The sequence below is a fragment of the Ovis aries genome, chromosome 3 (assembly GCF_016772045.2).
Source record: "Ovis aries strain OAR_USU_Benz2616 breed Rambouillet chromosome 3, ARS-UI_Ramb_v3.0, whole genome shotgun sequence".
Classification (NCBI taxonomy): Eukaryota; Metazoa; Chordata; class Mammalia; order Artiodactyla; family Bovidae; genus Ovis; species Ovis aries.
Window position 1 is genome coordinate 7,552,126 of NC_056056.1, and position 14,527 is coordinate 7,566,652.

Here is a 14,527-nt window from a genome sequence, read left to right on the forward strand (position 1 = left end):
CGCCCTTTTTCATCTCCTCCCTGACCTCATTCAGCTCGGTTCATCTTTGTTCTCTCCCTGTGCCCCTGTACCCCTCTACTCCTTCAGCCATCTCAACCCTCCTCAAACTCCCTCACTCCAACCTCTACTCACCTCTGCAGCACAGCCCCAACTCATCTTCACTGTATTTCCTTAATGTGATGCATACCTAATTCGAAAGCAAGTCCTTATATCCTTGAACCCATAATGACATCAATGTTAAGATACATTGTTATTTTAGGGACTAGTAAGGGAGGAGGAAATCGCCTATTAAATTCATTCTATAGGTTCTAAGATACATCTGAAAGTGCAGTGTGCAAAAATACACATTTCAGAATCAAAGATGATATGATCTCCGCACAAAAAGACTTGGAAACATAGAAAAGCACCCCCATAATTCAATCACCTACAATTCCACCACTCAGAGGGAACCTTTGTTAACGTGTTACTACGTTTCCTTCTAAACTTTTTTCCATTCACACATTACCATAAAAAATGTATATATACAAGCATATACAAGGGCATTTTTTAAAACATACTCATACCATACATTCATTTTGTCGCCTGTTTTATTGATATCAGTACAGTACATTTATAAACATTCCTCTAAAATGTAATCTATTCCCATATTTTTAATCATGATAATAAAACATTTATTTTAGAAAATGTGAAAAAAAGAAAATTGTTAAGGAAGAGAAGGAAAAATGTCTGTTTACTCACCAAATAATCACTGCCGTCTAACATTTTGGGGATCACACAATTTCCCTGGCAAAGATTATGCTATCGTTTCTACTATTTGGATACATGCTGAGTGCCAGCCCTGGCAAGAGGTATTAGCGCCTGGTGAAAGGACAGGGCTGCCGATGTTAGCAAGGTACCCACTGGGTGTGAGGCTCCACGCTGGGCTCTCTCTGAACCATTCACATCGCCAGGACTCCCAGGTGATGGAAAAGCCTGGCTGGTGTACAGACGGTCCCCACACCCTTCTCCAGGCCCAGGGCCAGGTGCTAGGAGCCCTGCTGTTGCTGTCGTCCTGACCCAGAGGCCTGTGCAGCTCCTCTTCTGACCCTGGGCAAGGCCCCAAATCTCTTTGAGCCTCAGTGTCCTCATCTTTAGATGAGGATTATCCTGACCCCTCTGGTAAGCATGCTGTGAGGACTTGGACTGTGAAGAACAGTGGGTTCAGATATACAGCCGGGGGCTTCACCACCTGCCAGCCCACTGAGACTCCAACACACAGGGACCAGGAGGTTCCGAGGGACCACGAAGCCATGCCCCTATTACACTGATGGGGAGACAGGCCAGGAGGAGCTAACGCACTTGCGCAATATCACCCAGCCACAACAGACTGAGGACCTGAGCCTGATGATCCCCGGGCCAGGCCAGTGTCTGCACACCTGTGGGTGAGGGGGAAGCTGGCCTGGAAGGAACCCAGGGAAGGGGAGGTGTGGTCCCCTGAGCCCCTGAAAGACTGAGCAAGTAGCCCCTTTGCCCGAGTCCGAACATGGCCTCATCTCAAACAGGCCTGAGTCTATCTGTCATGTGACCTTGAACGCAACTGCCTCCCACTGCTCCCTGCATTTCCTCATCTGTAAAATGGGTCAGGTCAGGGGGTTCCAGGAAGTTCATGGAAGAGTTTAGCAAGAAGCCGCTGCCATCACAGTCACCCTATTCCGCCCTCCTGCTTCCTGCTGCTCCTCCTCCCCAGCCCCTCCTGGGTCAAAATTTAACCTGATGGAATTCAGTCTATGTCCCAAGATGTGCGGAGTCCGGGCTGGCAGGTGGGCGAGTCCAGGCTGGTGGGGCAGCGAGGAGCCAGGCCCTGGGAGGCTGGAGGAGCCCTGCCCTTCTCCTCCTCCCGGAGGGGGGGACATGGAGGCTGTGGTCACAGAGCAGTTGCTTCCCGGGGCGAGCCCAGGCTGACTCTCCACTTGCTCTCTCCAGCTGACTCCCTGCTCGCTCTGTTGTCTCCAGCTCACCATGGCTAAACGGCTGCAGGCTCGAAGGCTGGACGGGATCGACCACAACCCGTGGTGAGCCAGGCAGGACTGGGGAGGATGGTGGTGGGGGTCCCCTGGCTCAAGGATAGCAGGGCTGGCGGTCCCTGGGTTGGCAGGGACTCCGTGGTACCCAAGACGGCTGCATACTCGGACCGGGAGGTTTGCAGCCTCAGCCCTTGAGAGGTGAGACCCCCCCCAGCCACCTGCTTGGGTTTGAGTCTCAGCCTCACCCTGCTTGGCTGTGGCATTTGGGGCCAGTGACTCACCTGCTCTGAGCCTCCGGTTCCAGCTAGGAAATGGAGGTACTTCTGTCTCCCCTGAAGGGCCTTGGGAGGGTGGCATGAAATATTGTGTGAGCCGTGGGTACTACCCAGGCACTGGGCTGAGGGCTTTCCGGGGGCCGGGGGGGTTGGGGTGGTCTTTCATTTCACACTTAGTAGAGAACAAGATAAGCTAAAGAATATAAGAAGGTAAGACATGGGCAGCTCCTCACCGACACTTGCAGAGCTTACCATCTTTTCTGAGTTGACTCATTCTACATGTGAAAAACGTACGTGCCCGCTGTCACTAGTGATGCAATGGATGCAATTGAAGATGTGTAAGAAAGACTGAATGCCCTTCCTTCTTCCCCCTTCTCCAACCCCTGCTCCCAGCCCACTCCCCCTTTGGCCAAGACCACAGAGCCACCTCTGTACATAAAAAAGATATCATTGGCTGTTGTTTTTATCCAAAAGAGGACCATCTTTTTCTTTCAAACTCCCCTCCTGTACTGCATTTTGTGTTTTGCAAAAATCTTCCACCTTCATCTTCTCCTCTGATGCTCCCTGGTGTTTGGGATACGGGGGCCAGGCCCAAAGGCCCTATGGTGTCCGGCTGCTCTCCAGGTTGAGCCCCAAGGGTCCTGCTCCCCAGGCTGCCCCCTCTGTCCTCTCTGTGAGGCAGGTGGGCAGGCCCGGGGCCCATTTTGCAGATAAGGTCAAGTCCAGCCCAGAGGAAGGAAATGACTGGCTGGGAGCGGCAGCTAGAGTCTGTCCTGACTCACATAGGCAGCAGACTCTTGAGCCTTTCATGCCCATTCTACAGAGCGGAGGACTGAGGCCAAGAGAAGCCAAGTCTCAGGCAGAGTCAGGGCAGGGCTGGCCTGGGAGGACTACACAGAGCAGGGGAGAGTGCTAGGAGAGATGAGGGCCATGAGAGGCCCCAGGTTCCTGCAGACCCGGCCTGAGGATCTGGCTCCATTGTCACAGCCACCATGGAACACCCACTATCTGACTTTGCATCTCAGCTCTGCTTTAGCCACTAGTGTGGCTCTGGGCAGGTCATGGGTCTCTCTGAGCCTCAGCAACTTCGTGTCTTCAGAGACCTTGTGAAGCTCTGGAGAGAAGAAGAACCGATTTTAGACATATTTATTGTTAGGCACGTTCATTGCCACCACACCTGACTGCTCTGCCCCCTGCCAACCTGGAGCCATGTGCCAGCCTTTTTATCTAGCTTCTCAGCCTCTCTGCCAGCTTCCCTAAAGAGGTGGCCAGCAGGCAGGCCCAGAAGAAAGGTGGTAGGGGGCCAGAGGTGGCAGATGCTAGGGCTGGTGGCACTACAGTCTGTTCAGAGTAATTCTCCAGGGCCCGATTGTTGCTTCAGACAGAGGTGGACTCAAAAGCCAACTGGGAAAAGCTAATGGGGAGCCATCGGGCAAGTCCCCTGAATCCCACCTTCTCCATCCCCATTGTGACTGAGGAGCAGAACTTGCCTCATAGACTAACAGAGGCGATATGAGCAAATGTTTCAACGTGTGGCATTTACAGATGCATGAATAGGTCATGAAATCCATTTAGGGGTGCTCAGCAGGTGTTTGTAAAGACCAGAGTGGGACAGGATGGGAAAGACTGCCGTGGATCCCACTGGAAGGAGAACGTGGAGTCCCAGTTTGTCCCTCCAGAGTTTGGGATGTAAAAGTGATTTCTTACTGTGGATCGTGATGGAAAGTTGCAGAGGCCCTGGGCTGAGACATGTGACCAGCATGCGACCAGTTATGACTGTAAACAGATCAGGATGGGTGCCAATTATCCAGTTTTTCTCTTGCAAGCCCAACAGCCTTGCTCACCCTGCCCTGGAATGGAGCAGAAATCCAGGTTGGGGTGGAGGGTTCTGCTACCCACTCTCTGTTTGTTGCCCAGGGTGGAATTTGTCAAACTGGCCAGCGAGGAGGCTGATGTTGTAAACTTGGGCCAAGGCTTCCCAGACTTCTCACCCCCAGAGTTTGCCGTGGAAGCCTTTCAGCATGCCGTCAGCGGGGACTTCATGCTTAACCAGTACACAAAGGCATTTGTGAGTCTCCCAGCCCCTCTGGGGGCCCCCAGACCCCAGGTCTGGCCTCTGCAGAGGTCCCAGGGGAGGAAGGGGCAGCTCTTTCTGGAGAGCAGGCCAATCTAGATGTTAGGATTCACGGGGCAGAGCCCTTGAAATTCAATCCCACCACGGTTCAGTGTTCATTGACTGTCTCCTTTGTTACAGGCCCTGGGACAGTTCATGGCCTGGGGGAAAGGCAGATTTAAAAAACAAAACAAAACAAAACATGAGCTGGGAGATCGTGGTCTAGTGGGAACAACAGACGAAACAACAGAAGCAGAAATCAAAGGTGGTTGATTGCTGCCATGGAGGAGCTTGGGGTCCTTGGGAGCACGAAGGAGGGAATGAAACCTGAGAGGTCAGGGAAGGCTTCCTGAAGGAGGTGACACATAAAACTGATGAAAGTTAGTTGTTTGTTTGTTTGTTTTGACTCTAAATCCAAAGTTTGTCTGTGAAGAACCACGGAGTAAATATTTGCCAGCCCTGGAGCAGGTTCTTAAACGTTGGTGTGCATCTCACAGTCTGGGGGAAAGTTTCTTCCATTCCCACCACCCAGAGTCTAGCACTGCCAACAGTGTGCTCCTTTGCTGAGTGTTTAGACTTTTGAACTTTTAACTTTTAAAAATGTTTGTATAAACACACACATATATCCACATATGAGATTTGTGTGGCTCTCTGGTATTTTTTTTAATTGAACTATAACGCTGACTCTGCATCATGTGGCCAAAGTATTGGAGCTTCAGCTTGATTTACAACGTTGTGTTAATTTCTGGTGCTCAGCAAAGTGATTCTGTTATAATATACATATATCCCCATTTTAAAATTTTCTTTCCCATTATAGTTTATCATAGGGTATTGAATATAGTTCTCTGTGCTATCCAGTAGAACCTTGTTCTTTTGGGTTTTCTGGCTGTGCCACTCAGTCGGTGGGATTTTAGTTCACCTACAGTGAAAGAACAGGGTCCCAACCACTGGATCTTAAGGGAAGGCCAATATTGTTCATAGTATGAGTCCATTTGTGCTAAAAAATCACAAATCTTTTTCTAGAAACATAAACCCACCAAAATTGAATCAAGAACAAACAGATGATTTGAACAGATCTATCACTCCACGTGAAATAGAGTCTGTAATTTAAAAACTCCCTACAAACAAAAGTCTGAGACCAGATGGCTTCACAGACTGATTCTGCCAAATATACAAAGAAGAACTTATATCGATCATTCCCAAACTCTTCCACAAAATTGAAGAGGAAATACTCCCAAAGACTTTCTACGAAACCATCATCATCGTGATACCAAAACTAGATAGCACCAAATAAGAAAATTACAGGGCAATGTTTTGACAAACACAGATGCAACAATTTTCAACAAATATTAGCAAACCAAATCCAACAACATGTAAAAAAGATTGTACGCCACATCCCAGGTTCACAAGGATGGTTCAGCATAAGCAAATCAGGGTGATTCAGCAAATAAACAAAAGACAAAAACCACATGGCTATCTCAATAGATGTAAAAGAACACTGGATGAAATTCAACATCCATTCATGATAAAAACTCTTACCCAAGTGGTAATAGAGGAAACTGATCTCAACATAACAAAAGCTATCTGTGACAAACCCACAGCCAATATAATACTCAACAGTGAAAAGCTGAAAGCCTTCCCACTAAAATCTGAAACAAGACAAGGATGCCCACTCTCACCTCTTCTACTCAAGATAGTATTAGAAGTCCTAGCCACAGCAATCAGATAAGAAAAAGAAACAAAAGGGATCCAAATTGGAAGGAAAGAGACAAAACTGTCACTATATGTAGAGGCTATTGTACTATATATAGAAAACCCTAAAGACTCCACACAGAACTACTAGAATTGATAAGCCAATTCAACATTATATATACAGTGTTATGGAACTTGTTTATTTCCTTAAATAGTATGATAGGGGCAACTTTCCAAGTCAAAATAGCCTCATTTTTTGATGACTGCATAGTATTCCACTGACTAGAGGTGCCATAATTTATTTACCCAGCCCTGCACTGATGGTCTGGTTTGGTTATCTCACTATTAAGCAATGCCACAGTGAATATTTTGTGTGTACACATAAGTGAGCATTTATCTCAAATCACAAGAAGTAAAACCAGATAATCAAAGGGAGTAAGCCTTTTAGCCTATGACGGATATCATCAAATTGCCCTCCAGTAAGACTTACATTCCCATCAATAGTCTGGTCTCAGAGCTGGCAGGAAAGTCCATTCTTTTACTATCAATGTTGAACATCAGCAATTTTTCTTTCATGACTGCCCTCATTATTTCATTTGGCTATGTGTATTTGTTTTATTGCTTCACAAGAGCTCTTTATGTTGCAATGTTTCTCTCTTAGTTTTCTAACTTTGCTCATGGAATATTTTGATGTATAGACAATGTTCATGTTCATGCAGTCAAATCTGGTTTGGTAAATCATTTAATTAAGTTCCAGACCTTAGGTTTCAGTCCCTCGGCTTACCCTGGAATGTTTTATAAGTGTCCTCAGCAAACAAGCATATAGATCCAATACTCCTCTCCAAGTGAGGGGTTTCCAAAGCTGCACCATAAACCCTCCGTCCTGCACTGCAACTGCCATGACCTTGGGCAAGTCATTTCCTTTCTCTGGGTCTCTTTTTCCACCTGTTAAATGATGGGAATCAAGCAATGTCTCTCTTGCAAGGCTGCCAAGAGGCTCAGATGGCAAAAAAGTCCTTCTTAAACTTCAAGAAAGTGAAAGTGGCTCAGTCATGTCCGACTCTTTGCAGCCCCACGGACTGTACAGTCCATGGAATTCTCCAGGGCAGAATACTGGAGTGGATAGCCTTTCCATTCTCCAGGGGATCTTCCCAACCCAGGAATGGAACCCAGGTCTCCTGCATTGCAGGCGGATTCTTTACCAGCTGAGCCTCAAGGGAAGTCCTCCCTTAAACTCTCTTAAACTTAAAGGGAGATGTTTAAAGCTTGGAGTTGTTGCTATTTTGAGGGTTCCACTGGACTGTCATTGTGAAGGCATACACTCTGTCTGGTTCCCCATCCATCCCAGCCCTGGGTGGTGGGCCTGGCACAGAGCAGGCTTCATGGCAAGGGGTGGTGGTGGAGGTGAAAGAACCCACCCCACAGAAGCTGACTTGACCCCCAGGTTTGCTGCTGAAAGATGCTAGAATTGCAGAGAATGTCTGAACAGGAGGGTGGGCCCAGGCTGAGCCAGGCGCCTGACCCGTGCTGTCCTGGCAGGGTTACCCACCCCTGACGAAGATTCTGGCCAGTTTCTTTGGGAAGTTGCTGGGACAGGAGATAGACCCACTCAAGAACGTGCTGGTAACCGTGGGTGCCTATGGGGCCCTGTTCACAGCCTTCCAGGCCCTGGTGGATGAAGGAGATGAGGTGAATGGGCAAAGCCTGGGCTGGGTAGGGGTGAAGGGTCCGGGTGGTGTCAGCCCCAGCTCATCTGACCTTTGTACTAGGTTATCATCGTCGAGCCTTTTTTTGACTGTTACGAGCCCATGACATTGATGGCAGGGGGTCGCCCTGTGTTTGTGTCCCTGAAGCCGGTGAGGATGCTGGTTGGAGGGTGGGTGGGCAGAGGGGTCCAAGGAGTGTGCTGGGTTGAACCTGGGAGGTGCAAAGAAGGAAGGGAGTGGAGGAAGCCAGTTTCTCCAGGATGGGGGGAGGGGTGTCCGGAGCCCCAGAGAAGAGACAGTGGAGGCAGATGCCTGAGAGGGAGGAGCCGAATTCCTACAGATGAAAGTCAAGGAGTAAGCATTGCCACCCTGCCTCCCTCCTCTCGCAGAGCCCCATCCAGAAGGGAGAGCCGGATTCCAGCAGCAACTGGCAGCTGGATCCCACGGAGCTGGCCAGCAAGTTCACATCTCGCACTAAAGCCTTCATCCTCAACACACCCAACAACCCCCTGGGAAAGGTACCTGAGGGACCTCCTCCCCGGGCGCCCCTCCAGATTGGCTTGCGTCCCTGTTCTGTTACTCATGTGCTGCCATGGGGCCTCAGTTTTCTTATCTGTGAAGTGGGCGAGCTAACTGCGGAGAGCTCTGAGGATCGAGGCTCCTGGGGTCCCAGGGCCTGGGGCAGGGATCCCCAGGGAAGGTGTCAGCGGTAGTGGGCTGGGCTGGAAGCCTCTATTACTCCCCCACAGACCCGGACCCGAGAGTTCACCGCTCCACTTTTCTCATCTGTAAAATGGGAACATGACAGAACCGATGTCAAGGAAGACCCAGTCTCCCACCTGTTTCTCCTTTACTGTTACCATTATCACTCTCAAAGCTGCTGACGCCAGATACGCGGGGTTCTTTTTTCCCCCACACTAAGCAGTTCTGTGAGACCAGCTGGGTGTCCCACAAAGTTCAATTCCATATAATTCAGTCCTGACACTGTCTGCCTGGAGATGGTGTCAGCTCCCAGCAGTGAAGGGCCCAGTCTGACAAGGCTGCCCCCACCCCACTTCAGACGCCAACCGCAAGTCAGTTTGTCACCTGTGCTTCTGACCTGTGGCTGTAAATCTGAGACGCCCACAACCCCCTCTTCAGGTTCAATTCATCTGAGTGGCTCACAGGACTCAGGGACACACCTACTAACAGTTCTCAGTTAATTAAAGGAGATGATAAAGGATACAGATGAACAATCCGATGAAGAGACAAGTATGGCGAGGTCTGGGCGGTGCCCGAGAACAGGTGCTTGCTTCTGCCCCTGTGGAGTTGGGGTGCGTCAGCCTCCGGGTGCCCGCATGAGCTCATCCACCTCTGCAAGCTCCCCAAACCCCACCTATCAGGATTTTGATGGAGGCATCAATTATCAACTCCATTTCCAACCTCTCTCCCTTCTCTGGGGAAGTGGCAGGAAGTGGGATATGGGAGGGGGCTGAAAATGTCAGGCTTCTAATCATGGCTTGCGTGGTCTCTCTGGTGGCCAGCCTTGATCCAGGAGCCCACTTAGAGTCACCTCACTAGAACAAAAATGCTCCTAGTGCTCTTATCTCTTAGGAGTGTACAGGGGCTTCCATTGCCTGTGTCAAGGTCAGGATCAAAGACCAGACCTTAGAGCAAAAGATGCTTCTAGTGCTCTTGTGCATGCGTGCTCAGTTGCTTCAGTGTGTCCAGCTCTTTGCGACCCCGTGGACGGTAGACGACCAGACTCCTCCGTCATGGGATTCTCCAGACAAGAATACTGGAGTGGGTTGCCATGCCCTCCTCCAGGGGATCTTCCTGACCCTGGGATCGAACCCGCATCTCTTATGTCTCCTGCATTGGCAGGCAGGTTCTTTACCACTAGCACCACCGGGGAAACCCTCCAGTGCTTTTACCCCTTAGTAGTTGCAAGGGTTTTAGGAGTTCTGTGCCAGAATCCGGGGCAGAGACCAATAGAGATATTTTCTGTTATCTCACAGCTGACCTCACAGGGTCACAGTTGCAGGGTTAGGAGAGGGCAGAGAAGCCCTTGGCACCGGCTCTGGCTGTGCGCTCGCATTGCTCTGAGCTGGCCTCTCTGGTGGGGGACGGTCCCTGCAGGTGTTCTCCAGGGAAGAGCTGGAGCTGGTGGCCAGCCTGTGCCAGCAGCATGACGTGGTGTGCATCACAGACGAGGTGTACCAGTGGTTGGTCTTCGATGGGTTCCAGCACATCAGCATCGGTGAGCCAAGCCGGCCAGGGCGCCCCGTACCCCCGGACCTTTGCGGCAGGGCCTTGAGCCCAGTCTGGTGTCAGCGCAGGTCTGGTGATTAGGACCAAGGGGTCTGGACCCACACAGGTCAGGTGACCTGGGGCTGTGACTTCACCTCTTTCGGGACAGGGGAACACAGTGGCACCTACCTCCCGAGGTTGTCATGAGGAGGGGCTCAAATAAGTCCTGGAAATAGCTTAACGCGGAGTGGAGTCCGCGGCGCTGAGAGCCTGGGTCCCTGCTGGGACCCAGCCCCCACTCCGTGCCTCCACCCCCCGTCTCAGCAGCCTCTCTCTTTGATCTTGGGCAGCCAGCCTCCCTGGCATGTGGGAACGCACCCTGACCATCGGTAGCGCTGGCAAGACCTTCAGTGTCACAGGCTGGAAGGTGAGAGAGGATGGGGGGATGGGGAGCCCTCCCTCTACAATCGTTGGTGGGAGAGGCTGGCCTGGGAATCCGGAAAGGGTCTGGCTCGGCCCCCAAGGGCCTCCCCCTCCCCCTGTGTTCTTGGTCCAGGTGGGCTGGGTCCTTGGCCCGGACAGGCTCATGAAGCACCTGCGTACTGTGCACCAGAACTCCATCTATCACTGTGCCACGCAGTGCCAGGTGAGGGGGCGTGGCCATGAGGGCGTGGCCAGGTGAGGGGCGGGCGCAGATAGGGGCGGGGCAAGAGAGGCCTTTGGGCCAGCTCCAAGGTCGGGTCACACCTGACCCGCTCACCGCCCCCCCCTCCACCCGCCCCCACGCCCTGCCCAGGCCGCAGTGGCTCAGAGCTTCGAGCGGGAGCAGCTGCACTTCGGCCAACCCAGCAGCTACTTTGTGCAGTTCCCACAGTACATCCAGCGCTGCCGCGACCACATGATACAGAGCCTACAGTCCGTGGGCCTCCGGCCCGTGATCCCCCAGGCCAGCTACTTCCTCATCACAGACATCTCGGACTTCAGTAAGTGGGCCCGGCCAGTTGGAGCCGGGGCTGGGGCCCTGGAGGCTGCCCAGGACCCAGCACGTCCTCTGTCCCCCAGAAAACAAGATGCCTGACTTGCCCGGAGCGGCAGATGAGCCTTACGACAGACGCTTCGTCAAGTGGATGATCAAGAATAAGGTGGGCTGGGGCTCTGCCGGTGGCTGTGTGTGTTTTACAGGCTGTGCACTGCTAAGGGCGCCTGACCCCCGAGCTGATGGGCCAAAATCCAGCCCGGCCTCTGCCCTGAGCCGTGGTTCAGGGTTGTATCCATTTCAAGGAAAGGAGAGCCTGTTTTTAATGTGCTCCAATAGGCCTTGTGGGCTGGCAGGAATTCCTACCCTCTCAGGGCCTCAGTCTTCCCATCTGTACAATGAGGGGTTGGCCCATTTACTCTGAGGTCCATCCAGCTCAGTGCTACGATTCTAAGACATTTCTTCTATGGCTCTGCCCTGACCTGCCAGGTGATCTTCCTTGCTCTCAGCCGCCCTCTGTCCTCTGTACATAAGGAGGAACTTGGAATGGTGCTTTGGGATGTTTTACCTCTGACCTTGACACAGCACTGGGAGGTGCTGCATTGAAGCTAATTCTCTTTCTCCTTCTTTATCATGGACCCCTCTGATCCCCTGAGGACCCCAGAGGCCTGCCAGGCTGTGGGATGTTTGAGACATGGGCTTTCTCCTCCCCAGGGCTTGATGGCCATTCCAGTGTCCACCTTCGTCAGCGTGCCACACCAGAAGTTCTTTGACCACTATATCCGCTTCTGTTTCGTGAAGGTAAAGGACAGGCCTGGGGAGGGCAGAGCTCCCCAAGCCTCCTCAGACTTGCTGGGGAGAGGGGTAGGATTGATCTGTGTTGGTGCAGGATGAATCCACGCTCCGGGCCATGGACCAGAAGCTGAAGAAGTGGAAGGCTGAGCTCATGCCCTGAGGTCGTGACATCAACCCTGAGCCCTGCCTGGTGCCTACACACTCTGCGAGGCTCTGTCTTTGTCCAGCTCTCGGCCATCCCCCAGGTGGCAGGTAGATGGTACTGGAGGAGCCCGTCTCTGTAACACAGAATGATCCCAGGGAAGAGTCCTGCTTTTGGTCTTTGGGGAGTCGGGAGCACTTCTTCATGGTGCATGGCTCTGTTCCTGTCGCAGAGGTGAGGGAGGCCTGGCTGGGGCCTCTCCCTGGTGCTCCCTGTGCTGGGCTGAATGGTCTTGGGTCCCCTCGCCCCTTCCCAGGCTCAGCTGGGACTCCGAGGGCAGACTTCAATAATGTACTGGCCTTGGTCCCAGTCCTGGCCCCAGCCAGGCGTCAGACATCCTTCCCTTTCCTATCTACATTTGTTCTTGGGAAGTTGTATTTAGCTGTGAGTCCTCAGGCCAGAACTTTTGCCCATAATAAAGTTTTAAGCTGTTCAGACTCTTATTGGCTGCTTCTCTCCGCTTCACACCCTGGTGCTTGATTGCTGCCAAGGGCTCAGTCAGAACAGAAGGCACCTTCCACCTGCCTGAAACTCAGCTGCCAGACTCTCTTTCTACAAACGTTTTGGAGCCCAAAGAAGGGCAGGGACTTGGGACTTGTCTGAGGTCACCTAGTTAGTTAATGATAAAAGCAGGCCTCGGGGCTCAGATGGTGTGTGTTACCATTGTTGGGTGTGTGTGTGTGTGTGTGTGTGTGTGTGTGTGTGTGTGTTGGGGGCCTTAGTTGAGAGTCTAACAGGAAAGATACAGACAGTCAAGTCCCAGAAGGATCAGAGTCCAGACCAGGAGTGCCAGGGATTACATCATGAGAACAAAAGGGGAGGCATTTCCCCAACGATCCAGTGGTTAAGACTCTGCCTGCCAGTGCAGGGGACATGGGTTCGATCCTTGGTCTGGGAAGATCCCACGTGCCACAGGGCAGCTAAGCCCGTGGGCCATGAGTCCACATCCTGCAGCTACTGAAGGTCTCGTGCTCTCGAGTCTGTGCTCTGCAGCAAGAGAGACCACCATCAAGAGAAGCCTGCAGGCTGCAGGGAAGAGTTGCCCCCTCTCACTGCAACGAGAGAAAGCCCGCATGTAGCAATGAAGACCTAGTGCAGCCAAAAGTAATTAATTAAAAAACGAAAGAATAGAAGGGAAAGGAATGTTTCCCCAAACCGGTATTGTGCACCTCTGCTTGCCAGACACCTGGATGCCCATCATCTCATTAAACAGCCTCTGAGACAGGAGTTACTGTCTCATGTTATAAATGAGGAAACCAAGTTGGAGGTCTGGTGACTTGTCCGAGGCCCTCCTGCTGGCAAAAGGCAAAGGGAGGAATTTGATCCCGGGAGTGGGAGTGCGCCTCCCACTGGAAAGCAAGGCAACTTCTGAAATCCTTTTTGGCAGGTGGTGCTGGGGACTTGTCTTGAAGTTGCATTTGTGTAACAAATCGTGGGTTTTGCTCATGTCATAGATTTAATTGGGGGAGGTGATGGGAACATACAGCATAATAAAATGTATTGGGTCTTTGTCTGCGGTTCCCGGCACAGAGCTCCTAAAACCCCTGGATTTCCCAAGCGACAGTAGTGTCTTTTGTTATCCCAAATGAACCCCTTCGACCATGTTTTTTTTTTTTTTTTAATATTATTTACTTATTTTTTTATTTTGGCTGTGCTGGTTCTTCACGCTGCTCAGGCTTTTCTCTAGTTGCGGGGAGCAAGGGCTACGCTCTGGTTTCGGTGCTTGGACCTCTCATCGCAGTGCCTTCTCCCGCTGCAGAGCACAGGCTCCAGGGATGCAGGCTGGAGTAGTGTGGCTCCTGGGCTTAGCTGTTCCTCGGCGTGAGGGATCTTCCTAGATCAGGAATCGAACCCGTGTCTCCTGCATCGGCCGGTGGATTCTTTACCACTGAGCCACCAGGGGTGCCCTCAACCATGTATTTAAAAGGTCAGAATTTTCAGCCCCAACCCCAGACCCCAGGGAGGGTAAAGGACTGGCCACTGAGTTCAGATACATGACGAATGATTTAATCAGTTGTACATATGTAATAAAATCCCACATAAAAACCCTGAAGTGGGACTTCCCTGGTGGTCCAGCAGCTAAGACTCCGTGCTCCCAGTGCAGAGGGCTCAGGTTCAGCCCCTCATCAAGGAACGAGACCCCACACGCTGCAACTAGGCGCCCGAAGGCCTCAACTAAAGATCCTGCATGCCGCAACTAAGACCCAGCACAGCCAAATAATTTTTTTAATTTCTAAAAATGAAAGAAAAGGGCTTCCCTGATGGCTCAGTGGTGAAGAATCCGTCTGCCAGTGCAGGAGACCCAGTTTTGATCCCTGATCTAGGAATATACCACACACCACAGAGCAGCTAAGCCCCCGCGCCACAACTACTGAGCCTGTGCTCTAGAGCCTGGGAGCTGCAACTCCTGAAGCCCTTGCACCCCAGAGCATATGCTCTGCAAAAAGAAAAGCCACCACAATGAGAAACCCGTGTACCACAATTACGGAGTAGCCTCCACTCGCCACAACCCGAGAAAGCCTGCGCACCAACAAAG

The 14,527-nt window shown here is 51.7% G+C and overlaps 1 protein-coding gene across 50 annotated transcripts in view; it reads left to right on the top strand.

Annotated features, from left to right (window-relative positions):
* LOC114108697 (kynurenine--oxoglutarate transaminase 1) overlaps window positions 1-12,428 on the top strand; it is a 41,324-nt gene extending 28,896 nt beyond the window's left edge. For 18 of the 50 annotated variants that reach the window (XM_060411715.1, XM_060411707.1, XM_060411718.1 and 15 more), the window contains 9 exons: window positions 7,623-7,772; window positions 7,853-7,939; window positions 8,179-8,307; window positions 9,908-10,028; window positions 10,369-10,664; window positions 10,815-11,001; window positions 11,081-11,160; window positions 11,709-11,795; window positions 11,884-12,428. In XM_060411715.1, the coding sequence (XP_060267698.1) occupies window positions 7,623-7,772; window positions 7,853-7,939; window positions 8,179-8,307; window positions 9,908-10,028; window positions 10,369-10,664; window positions 10,815-11,001; window positions 11,081-11,160; window positions 11,709-11,795; window positions 11,884-11,949 (1,203 nt within the window). In that variant the 3' untranslated portion in view covers window positions 11,950-12,428. Of the gene's footprint in view, window positions 1-1,962; window positions 2,052-4,195; window positions 4,347-4,532; window positions 4,772-7,622; window positions 7,773-7,852; window positions 7,940-8,178; window positions 8,308-9,907; window positions 10,029-10,368; window positions 10,665-10,814; window positions 11,002-11,080; window positions 11,161-11,708; window positions 11,796-11,883 lie in introns of those variants that run through there. The other 32 variants (XM_060411720.1, XM_060411726.1, XM_027966337.3 and 29 more) reach the window with 7 other exon arrangements.
* The last annotated feature ends 2,099 nt before the right edge of the window (window positions 12,429-14,527 follow it).